Here is a 13,640-nt window from a genome sequence, read left to right on the forward strand (position 1 = left end):
ATCCAAGTCTCCACTGCAAAGCATGATGAGTAATGTAGAAATACGGGGAGTTGCTTCATTAGTCCATGATGAATATAACTTCCCATTGTCACGATTCAGAAGAAAAGATGCAGTGATGTAATGGAGCCACTTATTCCATCACTTTAAATAACTTCAATATACACACACTCACACAGGTACCAGTGCTTTGAAAATAGATCATTCAGTCCTAAAAGCAGCTTTATTTCTTCCTTCTGCCCACCCCACCCACCCCACCCCGTTCATCACGTTCAAGTACGTTGATTAGAATCACACCAAATGCTTATTCGTTTTTGGCCTCCGAGTTGTCCTGGAGAGGTGTGTCAGCAGCTACCATGCTGACTTCTGTTTCACTGCTGTGGGAATAGTCCACCACCATTTTTTCAATGACTTCTTTTTCTTCTGGCAGCGTGCTAACCGTTTCTTCTATGTCCTCTTTTGGGTGGCTGTTCTCACTGGTCCTGTGCTTGCTTTCGTTCAGTGCCCTGGAAAGTCGAGCAGCAGAAAACACAAATACTTACAGTCAACAGAGAGAACAGCAAAGCCAACCTGGGCCTATCATACAAAGGAGAAAACCAGATCAATTTCTAAAAAGGCAGATGCAATCAGCCACACCATTGCCACCTCATCCTCAAGAAGTGAGGCAGTGGAAGGAAGCTACCAGTGGGACTCATGACATTGTAGCTTTGAAACCAAATCTTTGCTCTGCACTGGGACAGATGTGAGACAAAGGGGAAGAAACTAAATTCTGACTTTTAAAAGTTCATTCTCCTTTCTCCAGTCCCTTGTAAACAAGACTTACAAAGCACCAAAGGCATAGAGGGTGTGACTTATAAGGAGTCACTGGGGATATTAGGTGTGTTTAGCTTGGAGAAGAGAGTGAAGAGGGGTGACCTCATCACCGTCTACAACTTCCTCATGAAGGTGAGTGGAAAGGGGAGGCGCTGATCTCTCTGGTGCCTGGTGACAGGGCATGAGGCAGTGACTTAAAGCTGCATCAAGGTGAGTTCAGATTGGGCATTAGGAAAAAGTTCTTCACCGAAAGAGTGGTCAAGCACTGGAACAAGCTCTGCAGGGAAGTGGTCATGGCCCCAAGCCAGTCAGGGTTTAAGAAGCATTTGGACAATGCTCTTAGGTATCTGGTTTAACTTTCTGATTGTCTTGTGTGGAGTCAGGAGTTGGACTTGATGACTCTCATGGGCTGCTTTCAACTTAGAATCATAGAATCATAAAATATCCTATGAGAAAAGTAATTTTCCTAAAGAGTTAGTGATCCAATAAAACTTTTTATAGGTTGCAACATTTCAAATACTCATATTTAGGCAGACAAGATTAAGGGAAAAAGTAGTATTTCTCATCTCATCACAGTTAACTTACTATATTGTATTTAAATGTTTTCCACATGTCAGCAATCTTGAATGAAATCTACTCTTTGAAGAAACTCTGGTCAGCAAGATATCTCTGCTACTGATATCTTCATCAAAAGAAGGGAAATTATTGTTCCAGAGATGCCTATCTTACCGGCAATGCGTATCATTTGACAGTGTGCAAACTGCTACAGAAAGGCAAAGACCTTCACTATGAAGATAAACTAGTGAACGTCACTATGCACATTTTGGGAGGATTTCATTCAGATTGATTTTACTTCCTTTGAAGGTCTCGACATTTCTTTGCATGTAATTCTTCGCACTGTTATGCAACTTTAGCTGGAAGCATATGAAAGAGATATAACAACAAAAGGGAAACCCCCTACGCCTAGTTCCTTCCTAGAACATTCCATATAATTTTCTGCCATTTTTATGCTGCTCTGGCGGCAGGCAAAATCAACAGTACACTCAGGTAAAGCTAATCCTCGGCTGAGTGGTATTCACCTTGGGACAATCATAAGTTTTAGAATCACGGGGCTAAAGCCCCGTAGTCACTCTGGGCAGAAGAGTTAAAAAGGATGAACAGGAACTTCCCATGCAGAGACATCTGGTGACTGCACCCACACTTGTGATGGACAGAATTGTTCTTCACAGAACTGAGTTTGCCTTCATCAGTGACCTTTCTGGGAGGTGAGAAATGGGGTGAGGGAATGCACAGAGATCTACTGTTACCATTGGCTGTTTGGCAAAGGAGTGTAAACCAACTTACATGCCGTGTCTCAGTACGTGTCGCTCCCACTCAGAGCCCTCTGAAAATGCTCGGCCACAGAACTCACATGGGAAGCGTTTTTCTGGAGCACCGCTGTCAGAAAACATCATGGCATCTGGAAACAGATAGCATAGCCCATGTGTTCAGAAGTGCCAGGGCAAGAAGTGACCATTGCAATCCTACTCTGATCCCCTCTGCTGCATCTTCTCATCTCTGAGAAGCAAAAGGATTTACCTATCAAATAGCTGCGTTTGTGAAAATGCAACTCGCCCAAAGCAAAGTAACACTGCAAGCAACTAATCCCATCCTAAGTCTTAAAGCATCTCTCCAAAGAAGGGCAATTGAGTTATGGCTCCTGTATTTCAACAACTGAAGAGACTCTGGAGTTTTAATTCAAAACCAAAATGTCTGAAATGGTTTGAAAGCAAAATAAGAAAATCCACTAAAGCCCATCAATCATTTTTTAACTGGTAGTACAAATTTTAGGAAACAAAGATTTGGTATATTTAACATGTGATGCTCATAATAAATTGATATCCCTTCATGATGAAGTCTCATGGCTTAAGTCCTACATCTTAACAGCATAGGTGTTTCATCCCATCCTAATCTTTTATACAAAGTGATTGGGGCCTCATTTGCAGAAGTGTCAAGCACCCAGTAATACAAGTGAAGTCACTGGCAGCTCAGGGAGTGGTATTTCTGAAAGCCAAGCTCCATGTGAACAAAGCCAGCTTTAACAAAAGATGAAACATTTTCTCACAAATTAAGAAGATCACCACACAAGCCATTAAAAATAATTGCATGGACTATCTCACTTGATTCTTTTGCTGGAAATGAGACAGCACCATCTGCTCAGAGCATTAATTCCTTAGCAGGGATTATCTTAAGCAAGAAATCAACAGAATGTCTTTCTGACTCCTCTCAAACTACATAATACAAGAGAAAGGATTTTGCTTAATTTTGGTTCTGATCTCTGCTCACTTGATTTCTTCACTCTCAGATTTACTCTCTTCACAATCAGCCTATGAACTTAAAATTGCTCACATATTCCCTATTATCCATAGTTAAGTCCTGTAAATGTATTTTTGTGACACATTTCTCACTAGTTAGCCTTTACTAAAGTTCTATATGGAATGGCTCTTGACATTGTTTTTTGCCACTTGACCCTGAAAGAAAAAACCATCACTTTGTATTTCTTACCATCAGTGATTTATTATGTAGTTAAATATCACAAAGCAAGGTGGAACACCAGAAAGAAAGTCAATGCCATTAGTTCTGTTTAAATCTGGATTTTAATACCTTATGTGTGGTACAAATTTATAAACACATCACACCACACACACTAGTCATGGTACAGGGACAAATATTTATGGAGGTTAAAAGTTTTGGAGGCAAACACTGCTGATCTGTACAGGAACATATCTACCATAGTACACAAGAGGAAGTTTAATCTGGGCCTCTGCAGGACGGACATAGGCAACATAGAGGCTGTTTTGCTTAAATAGGGAGGAGTTGGGGTTGTTCAGCCTAGAGAAGAGACCGCTCCAGGGAGACCTTATTGCAGCCTTTCAATACTTTAAAGGGGGCTTATGAGAAAGATGGAGACAGATTTTTTACCAGAGCCTGTAGTGACAGGACAAGGGGTAATGGTTTTAAACTGAAAGAAGGCAGGTTTAGATTGAACATAAGGGAGAAATTTTTTAAGGTGAGGATTTGAGACACTAGAACAGGTTGCCCAGAGAAGGTGTGGATGTCCCCTTAGTCATTAGAAGTGCTCAAGGCCAGGTTGGATGGTGCTTTGAACTACATGAGAGATGTCTCTGCACATGGCAGAGCGGCTGGACTATATGATCTTTAAAGGTCATTTCCAAACCAAACCAGTGTGTGATTTATACTTGCAACTCCTATTAAGATTAGCAAGTGCTACTTGAGTAAATTCATCACCTCTTCACAAAATACTATCTTGTTCACCCTACTTCCTGACTAGTTTTTGCTTCTAGGGCTGTGAATTTGGACTGCTTCCCTGGAGGAGTATCAGAAACTGCTCTTCTCTGGAGCCTGAAGAGAAGTAACAGACTGCAAAGACACCTGACTTCTCTGTGGTTTTCCTGCATCACACATAGAAGGACTCACAGACATCCATTTTTGTCTCCTGTGGAAAAACACATCTCTATTCCAGTTTCTGCTAAGACCAAGACATAAAGACCCATAGACACAGACAGGCCCTCTGGGATGCAGTCCCTACCAGGGACAGCTGTTCTTTCAATGGCATATGTCAGACACTCTCTTTCACACCATCTTCTTCCTCCTAGGTCAATACGTTTTCTATTACTCTTCACCAGCGGCCAGCCACTCCCTCCCTTTCCTATCCAAGGCAGCAGTTCAGCTCTGCTGAGCTCTGCTGCCCAGGTCTGTCTAGCCCTTCTTTTGACCGCTGCTCAACAGCTCATTTGGAGAAGCAGCACACTCTTCTCTGCACCTACAGCACTGCGCATACCTGCCTGAAGTCAAAGTGCCAAATCCAGGCAGCTGTTTAACTCCTGGGAAGAAACCCTGGTTCTGCCTGAGTTACAGACTTCAGAGAGTTCAGACAGCATTTGCTTCCAGATACTCAGAGCAGACAGAGGCACTCTCAGCAAATGCCACTTCCTGCTAACACCACAAGGACTAGAATTGTCAAAAGCACCCAAGTGGCGTGCAGGATTACACAGTTTGATGTGGTTTGAAAGCTCTGACAGCATTAGCCACTGTGACAGACTACATTTAAATCCATAGGTCTGGTCCTCTGCTAACAGGGCAAACCATTTCTGTGTTAGAGCTCTCTCCTGAAAATCCACAGGGAGACGTCAGCATGCAACTTGGCATCCAACCATGCCTTCATTCCTGTCTCACTGAGACATTTTTTGAAAGTGTGCCTTGCATCTCACACCTTACAATGGTAATCCACAACTTGTCTATACAGTAATATAGTCATTACAGCTGGATCTTCTCTAAATACCTGTGCTGTAGTAGGCATAAGGGTTTTCTGCATTTTCTATTTTAGTATAATATATTTTAAATGGTAATAGATTAAAAAGGATAAAAGATAACAATGGTGAAACATTGACCCGATAGGCCAGTCAGGAAAGAACAGCTGCAAAACAAAGCAAATCATTACACAAATCATTGTTCCAGCCACGAAGCTCTGAGGGTCAAAGCCACCCCAGAACAGACAACCAAGCACGTTTCCACATGAGTTACTAATGTTAAACCCTGAAGTGCATATGGCACAAACATCCCTTTAGATCCTACTCTGATTTTTCTACTGCTCTACCTATCTTGTGAAAGATATCGTTCATGGAAACATAAATGGTTTCCTATCCCACACACTTCCTTTCTCATTTAAATAAAGGGTATCACTAAACACACTTGAAATGAAGTGATAGTGATAAGCACAGACCAGATTTATGCTGCAGGGACACTAAACAAGAGCCAAGACACTGGAATCTTGTTACTAAAAGGTACGAAACATGATCAAAGCCCCTCCCATTCTGTAAACAACCTGTGAATTCAGAAATCATAATTTTTTAAGGTCTGAAAAGATGTAGGAAGACACATTTTCTTTTGTGACCAACTCCTGAGTGATTCTGAAAGCTGAAAATTCAGGAGGAGAAAGGTAATCCTGGTGGCATACCTTTAGCTAAAGTACATAGAAGCTGGCTAACTGTGGTCATCAGCATCACGAGAACGGGAGACCCCCAGGAACCTGACATTCAGACATCACAGGCCTAAAGATGTTAAAGAGTTGTGAACACACTGGATTTGACTGATGAACTGCGCAGCAGCACAGATTAGAAAACACATAGTTTACAGCAGATACTGCAATAACTTGGTTTTCATAGGGGAAGGTTGTTGGAAGGACAAGAAACCTTTAGTTCAACTTACAGAGAACTCGCTTCTTTCCCGCTTAACTAACTTGGATCAAACCAAAAGCATTAGCAAGCACACAGTCTAGCCTTGCTGAACTCAAGTGGGATTAGTCTTAAACATGAACGTAGGCACATATTTAAATACACAAAGGTACAGGTGGGGCATTGGTCCTACCCTGGGGCTCCAGAGCTGCCAACTGCAGCAACCGCAACAGGAGGGACTCGCTCTGAAAAGGAGCGCTGGGTACAGAGTTAACAGCCCATAAAAAGTTTGGCCATGACCCTTTCATCCCTCACTTGCACAATGCTGAGTGAAAAGCTGAAAATTGGTTACCAAAACAGAAAATCTGACAGACCACTAAAATACTCAGTTTACATAGTTTTCCAAGTCCTTATAGATGTTATCTGCACGGGCAGATAAGTCACAGATGCTATTTGTGTTTTCTCATAGTACGTATTTCCTTAACAGACAGAAAACTTCTCATAAGGATTAGAAACATGAGATTCCCCTAGGAGCAGTGTCTTCACAAAAGCCCCATTCTGCTCCTGCTGGCATGCCTGCATGGCTCTACAGCAATGTGCTGCAGAGTCAACAGCTGACCTTGCTTGGTGGGACTGGTGGGGCATGTTGCAACACCAAAAAAGAAAGAGGAAAAAAAAAATCTGCACTGACCTCTCTCTTCAGTCTTGGGGCTTAACTCTTCTTCTTTTTCTTCTTCATCACTGCTAGAGCTCTCTGTTTTCCCCTTCATTTGTTCCAACTGGTCCAAGTTAACCCGTCCAACCAGCTCAAAATTACGACTCACCTTTGAAAGAAACACTTTTGTGAGCAATCAGCACAATCAACAGCAAATCAGAAATATCACCACATATGAAAAACAAAAAAAGAAGCCCCAAAACCTACTCAGCTTTAGGTGACATGCAGTCACCTCATCAAATTAACTCTCATTTATTTTCTATGGTAGTAGTTTTTGTTTTGCTGTTTACTCATAATTTGTCATTTTTGGTTTTAAAAAATGAATGACAATCTGTAAACCCCACTCATTTCTTCCTGGTTTTGATGTATGAAAAAAAATTCAATAAGTGCCAATACTAAGTTATATCCTCTTTTTATGGGACCATGAGACCACTGATCAAACGCTGCTATTGCACATCCACACTGAAGGAAAATGCTTTGTGACTGGTTCATTCAGCTTCATGCATGAAAGGATAGGTCCTTTACTCTAAGCACATGGCTGTTGCGTGCCACATACACTTTCACTCATTAATAACAGATTAATTTTCATTATGAAGCACTGCAAAGTGCTTTGCAAACTGATATACAGACTATAATTGGAACACTTCACCCAGCAGTCAAATTCAGCTAGCCCTAGGGTGAAATGCACCAGCCACTTAACAGCTCACAGCAGCAGTATGAAAGGAGCAGCTGAGGGCACAGAAGTCAGGAACTCCACTGCATCCAACAGAAATGGCAGAGAAGCAGTCCAGATTTACAGTAGAGGTGGAGAGCGTGGAGCATGACCAGGACACTAGGGCTAACACTTGTTGGATGACAAGCGCCCACTGAGCTCATTGATCACTGCTGGGAAGGATTTTGGATTCATCTGTCATGCAAAGAGACAGCCCGCCAGCAGCACAGGCACTGAGCCACAGAGTCAGAGAGGATGGAGATGGAGGAATGAGCGCAGTACAACACCTCCTGCAAGATGCTGAATGAAATATCAACACCCACTGACTATTTTATAAACCTCTGTGGGAAAGGGAATGTGAATGAACCTAAGAAGCATGTGAATTAGGCTGTAGTATATTTCCAAACAGCAAACTATCCTAAATGTGGTGGTGTGAAGATCGCTAGCACTACTCTGTACAGACAGCTGTGATGAGGCTCTCTGGCTTAACATGTTACCCACTGAGATTTAAACAAACAAGACCACATCCAAGGAACTTAATTCAAGTCAGCTCATGCACAGGAACTCTTTAAGGTGTAGTATATCACTTGGGTAACCAAGCCCAGAACTTTGACATAATTAGTGAGACATAAATTACCAGAAGAAATAGGGAAAAGATACCCTAAACTACTGGCACTATCCAGATTGGAGGGGAGAGCTAAAGGAATAATCTTCCCAGCCTGACACACTGTGTTAAAAGAATGAGGAACAGTGCCTCCTGGATACATCATGAGCCTTGTTGTGGTGACTAGGAGCATCTCATGTACTGTGTGAGTTGCAGAAGACTCCCCAGAAGTAATAAAGAGGACAAATAAACAGCACACCACTGTAAGTTTCCACAGTCTGTTTTTATAAGACAGCCAAGTATTTTTTAAGCATGAGAACTTTTACTGGGACTTCTGCTGCTAATACTGACAATATAAATGTATTTGGCTGTAAGGAAAGGGTAATTCAGTCAAAGTAGGAGTGAGTTTTTAGTGAGGACCTCGGCAGCTTAGCTCCAACAGGTGGGGGAATATAGCTGCCTGCCCTGAAAAAGTGACAAAGAAGTACTCTAACAAATACTGCAAAACGCATCTCAGTTCTCGAACTTAAGTGTCTCTCAGCTACACAGCTCCAGTTACAGAAATTCAAAGCTAACAGTCTGTGGAAAGCCTCTAATGACTTCTCAAAGACTGGATCAGGCCTGTACTCAAGCACTCCACAAACACTCCACAGCAGTCTTAGCTTAGGACCTGGTTTTACTTGCTGATTATCCTTCCCTTGGTAAATGTAAATGGGGATGTATTTCCCTCTTTGTTATTAAAATATGCATGGCATGTCACACTGCTGAAGTTGCCAGAGCAGTCTTACATTTGGAATCTCCTGCCTCTTAGAGAGGCTGATTCACACAGCCTTAATATTGTTTCACAATCCTTTTTTCTTTCCCTCTTTAAATAAACTCAGCATACACAAGTGCCTTTTCCAGACAATCATACTCTGCATACAACAGCCTGCCAAATCTGGTCATTCTGAACAGCTTCAGAGATCCTAAATTTTGAGTTCCTAAGTTAAAAAAAAAAAGAAATAGAAAGCAGAAGTGAAGCCCAACATGGGAGGCATTAGTTTCCAGATCTACGGAAGGAGAGAAAAAAACCCCAAGCCAATGACAAGTTGGCTACTTAGAGTTGACATGCAAGTAAATTAAATGCTACAAACTAAAACTATTTGGATGTTACCTTGTGCTCATCTCGAAGGTGAGCGTCCAGCTCTTCTGTGTGTTTGGTCTCATAGTAGCAGAGTTGGCATTTGTAAGGTTTCAGTTCATTGTGCTTCTCTATGTGCTGCTGCAAGCTCTCATCACTGGAGCAGGTAAAGGTACACTTATCACAGCGGAAAACAACGCCCTGCAAGTACTTTGACAGTTTGGAACGGCAGACTTCAATGGGAACGACCCGCTCTTCTGCAGGGACAGGACAACATTTACTTAAAAAATGTTACGAAATACCAGACCCAGAAGTCAACGGCTTGAGCACTACCACCCACACAAGGGATAGGATGTGTTATATGGGTAGGCAGTCCATCTATACAAGAATAGGAACTAAGCTGAACTGACACAAAAAAAATACAAGAAAAAAATTATTCCTGCAATGACAGTGTTAATCCTCCAAGACGATGAGTGCAGGTGTCCTCACAAATGAAACTGTTTATTGGGTGAAGAGGATGGGAATGGAGGTTCTGGGGAAAATGAAGGTCCACATGTGAGTCAGAGTAGCAGAGCCTGGGAATACAAAACCAGCCATAAAACAGCCAAACCATAAGTCCATTTTGGTTCAGTACTTGACAGCAGCCAGGAACGGCTACTAGAAATGTAATAAACAGGGAAGCTCCATGGTGTTTCCCAAGGGGTCACCCTACTGGCTCTATAAAAACTGGAGCTGATATTCTCACCATCACATATAAAGCTACGCTTTGGGAGACAGAGAGGGAAAGCATGGCAGTACATTTTCCTGGAAGGGGCTGTGCAGTTCAGGCAGGGGCAAAGACTTCCCAAAACACCCACAGCTTTCCAGAAAGCTCAGACTCAAAACCTACACGCATGTCATGTCACACTTCCCACAGTTCGTATCATGGATACAAGCATGTATTGAAAACACGCTTGCTGAGTTTTTAAACTCTTTACTTCTCCAACAAAGCACTGACATTTAACATAGCAGCAATTAATTTCAGTCATTTGACAGATCCAGAACCCAATGTGTGTAACACTCATCCACTGCAGTTCCCTGAGCTGTGAGCACAAGGGAAACCCCAAATGTGACCCTTCAGCTGAGGGTCACCAAAGATCCTCATTATGGGCTTTTGTTACTCAACTGGCTTTTTGAACTAGAACATTGAAATTTAGTATTGTTACACCTTATGCACTGTACATTAAAGGAGGAGTTTGATCCTCCTCATGAAGGTTCATCCCTAACAACAGATTAAAACAAATTAATAAAAAACCCTCTCCTGAATCTCAGATGGCAGACATGAAGGTTAGGGAAATGTGAGATGTGGTAATCCACATATAGATCTGAGCCAGTGGCCCCTTTTCTTTAGGGAGGAGGGTAATATCACATCCAAAGACAACTACAGAAATACAGACACCCTTAGGGTTTCTGGAAAGTGGCAAAAGCTCCACTGTTCATTTGCTTCTGACCAATCCACATGCCACCACTGCTCATGGGACTTTTTCCACAGCCCCACAAAATATTCCATCCTGCTCAGCTTCTCCCTCAGCACAAAAGTTATCTTATCTTGTAACTTCCTCTTAGGCCACCTCAAAAAGTGGAAGTTTTCCCCAAAGCTATGCCTTAAAAACCAACTTGTGAACTTGTAATACTTTCCTATACCAACAACTGCTTTTCTAGCTATAAAGACATCAAGTCATGGCCATTCAGGCTGGAAAAAGGGGAGGGAAGAATGGGGTCTAAGAGACAACAGACTTTAAAGCTGTGATTCTGGGACGATAAGAAGACTTTTTCAAGTTCATTGCAGCTGTGTGCTTTTGAACTCCCTGAAATAAGTGATGCAGCTGGTTTCAAAAGTTAAAAAGTCAAGTGAAGTTTTCAAAAAGATAAATACTGATTAAAGGAGACTATCTGAAAATTCTCTTTTCCTCTAGCACCTGGCACAACTTAAAAAAGCTAAAACATGGTATGGTTTTAAAAGTTTTTATCTACTAGTCTGAAGTAATGAAGCATTCTCTAATTCACATTAGCAGAACGTATTATCTCACTATCACACACACGTTCCCCAAATCAAAGGCAGTACAATAACATGAGAAAAAGCAAAATAAACATAAACATCAATTCTAGCCTGAAAGATTTCACTATCAGCGGATGATTTAAAACTTTTACATTGTTTATTAATGTCAGTAAGCATCTTCCAAGCCATGATTTTGGGACTCACAAGGTTACTTGGATCCAGAACCTCACATTTTGTGAGGTGATGCTCAGTTTACTTAATTACTAATTTAGAATGCACTTATTACATCTGGGCAACTGATGTGTTTACAGTAAACCATAAAGCCCCATACACAAATTGAAAGAGGTAGCTTCTTCATCTATGTGCAGACTTCTTCAAAGTTCAGCAGTGTCTAAAGAAAGACTACCGTATACTCCTCACAAAAAGATGTCCTGAATTGTGGAACAATTTAGAAAGAGGTGTAATTAAAAAACAACAACAAACACCTAAAAGGCATCATCTTGGTTTAAGAAATCCAATCTTCCGCTAGACTGAAATATACAGGCTAATTGTAACACTGATCAGAAATTAAATTAAAAGGCTGTTAATGCACTAAGTATTTGCAGTACAGTAACTCAAAGCAGACATACATTTTTCTGCTTAAGGCATAAGAAAGCCCATGACTCTATCAGTCCTTAGTTGTAAGAAAAATCTTTACTCAGCAACACACCACAGCAAATACAAGTTATTTCCTCCCTCAATGTTAAACCAAGTACAAACAAAACAGTACTACTATCTAAACACAGACCAATTATTTGATCATGTTAGCTGTTTGAAAATACGTAATTCTGCCTGAAAATCCAAGCTAGTCACAGAACGTGTTGCATTTGCATTCCAGTAGCCAAAAGCAAGCACAGCACAAGGGTTCTGCATGTATCAATGAAGCTGTGTGTACAAGGAATAATGCCAGGAACAACCACATGCAAGGAATCAGGACATGTAGCAATGAAGTCTTTGGGGAGGTAGATGAATATGAAAATTTGGCTTTTTTGTCTTAAAGTTACTAGTCAAGAGAAACGTGTGTGATTTCACTTCAATGGAAGAACAATGTCACTATTTGTATCAGGAAGAGAATAAAGTGATCACTAAAGAAGAAAAAATAATGCCCCAAGGACTTTAAAGCAGATGCAATAGTGATCTTGGTAAGTTGCATTTAGCCCTGGAAAAACAAAATGTATGATAGGAATGCTACACGAAGGGATAATGAAAACTAACTGCATTATCCAGACTAAATTAAAGGCCAACATCTCTGCTGGCCAAGGAGCAGAGTGAACTCTTTGTCTCCTCTCCCCAAGCTGGCCAGTCATGAAGGCCAGGAAGAGCTCAACCTCTCTTCATCCACCTGCACAGCAGCCTCCAGCTGTGCCAGTCCCCTGCTAGAGGCCACCTGTAGCGACTCTGTGCTCCATCTGTGCTCACAGAAAGGATGGCAAACCGCTGTTACGCTGATGAGGCGATACGTGGAAGAAGGCTTTTTGGAGACCCCGTTTGCCCTCATTCCCAGTAGGAAGCAAGTTCCTTGCCTTATTTTTTCTCACTAGGTATTCAGCCTTACTGATAATGCTTTAGCCTTGTAAAACTCAGCTTCTGTAGCCACTCATTAAGAGGCAAATATCCTCTCCATTTCAAGCACATGCTGTTTCACCAAGGATTAGGGGTGCAGCAACTTGAAAGTAATGTAAGAGTCATACATCTGTAAAAATGTCTTTTTACACAGGAGGAACATTAACTATGAAATGGATCAAATCCTTCACTCTTGATTTTACACACTTCACCACTCCACCTACCTCAGAACTAATTTTCTTGGACCACAGCTCATGGCTATGCCCTTGTCTTACCAATGTGATGGCTATAAAAAAAGCTATCTCAGACTACATTCACCATCATTCAGTCTCTCATTCAAAGCTTGCTAAATGTTGTCAAAATTGTCTGCTTCAGCTGACACACAATTAAACACAACGGTAGAGGGTTTTTTTAGCTGGATGCATGCAGGATAGAATTCTGAGCAAGGACCCTACTTTCTTTATTACCTGGATGTTTAATGCCAGAGAAAAAACCCTTGTCCCTCCTTCAGTGTCCTCTCAGATTCCTGATCAGCTAAACTCCCATTTGCATTAAAACTTTTTACTCTGTTTTAACTCTCCCAGCCCTCTAGCGGGTGGATGATTATGTCCTTTGCCATCAGCTTTAAAAACAAAGGCTAGAGGGTGGTTTGTGCAACTGAAGCAATAGCTCTACAAAATAACAGACCCACAATGTCCCTTTGCCAGGAGGTAACCACCTCCCAGCAATTGGTCAGAAACAGCTCTGTACAGGCAGTACAGTTGCTTGAGCTCATGAAGTGCTCCTCTACTCCTGCAACTCGGCA

General features: G+C 41.7%; 1 protein-coding gene across 1 annotated transcript in view; it reads right to left on the reverse strand.

The window, feature by feature from the left end:
* Positions 1-301: 301 nt before the first annotated feature.
* LOC104545350 (zinc finger protein 462-like) overlaps positions 302-13,640 on the reverse strand; it is a gene marked incomplete at its 5' end in the record, with an annotated part of 17,278 nt that continues 3,939 nt past the window's right edge. The window contains 4 exons of the mRNA XM_010190466.1: positions 302-503; positions 2,155-2,269; positions 6,736-6,868; positions 9,229-9,452. Of these exons, the coding sequence (XP_010188768.1) occupies positions 302-503; positions 2,155-2,269; positions 6,736-6,868; positions 9,229-9,452 (674 nt within the window). The remainder of the gene's footprint in view (positions 504-2,154; positions 2,270-6,735; positions 6,869-9,228; positions 9,453-13,640) is intronic.

Source organism: Mesitornis unicolor, unplaced genomic scaffold (assembly GCF_000695765.1).
Source record: "Mesitornis unicolor isolate BGI_N332 unplaced genomic scaffold, ASM69576v1 scaffold7698, whole genome shotgun sequence".
Lineage (NCBI taxonomy): Eukaryota > Metazoa > Chordata > Aves > Mesitornithiformes > Mesitornithidae > Mesitornis > Mesitornis unicolor.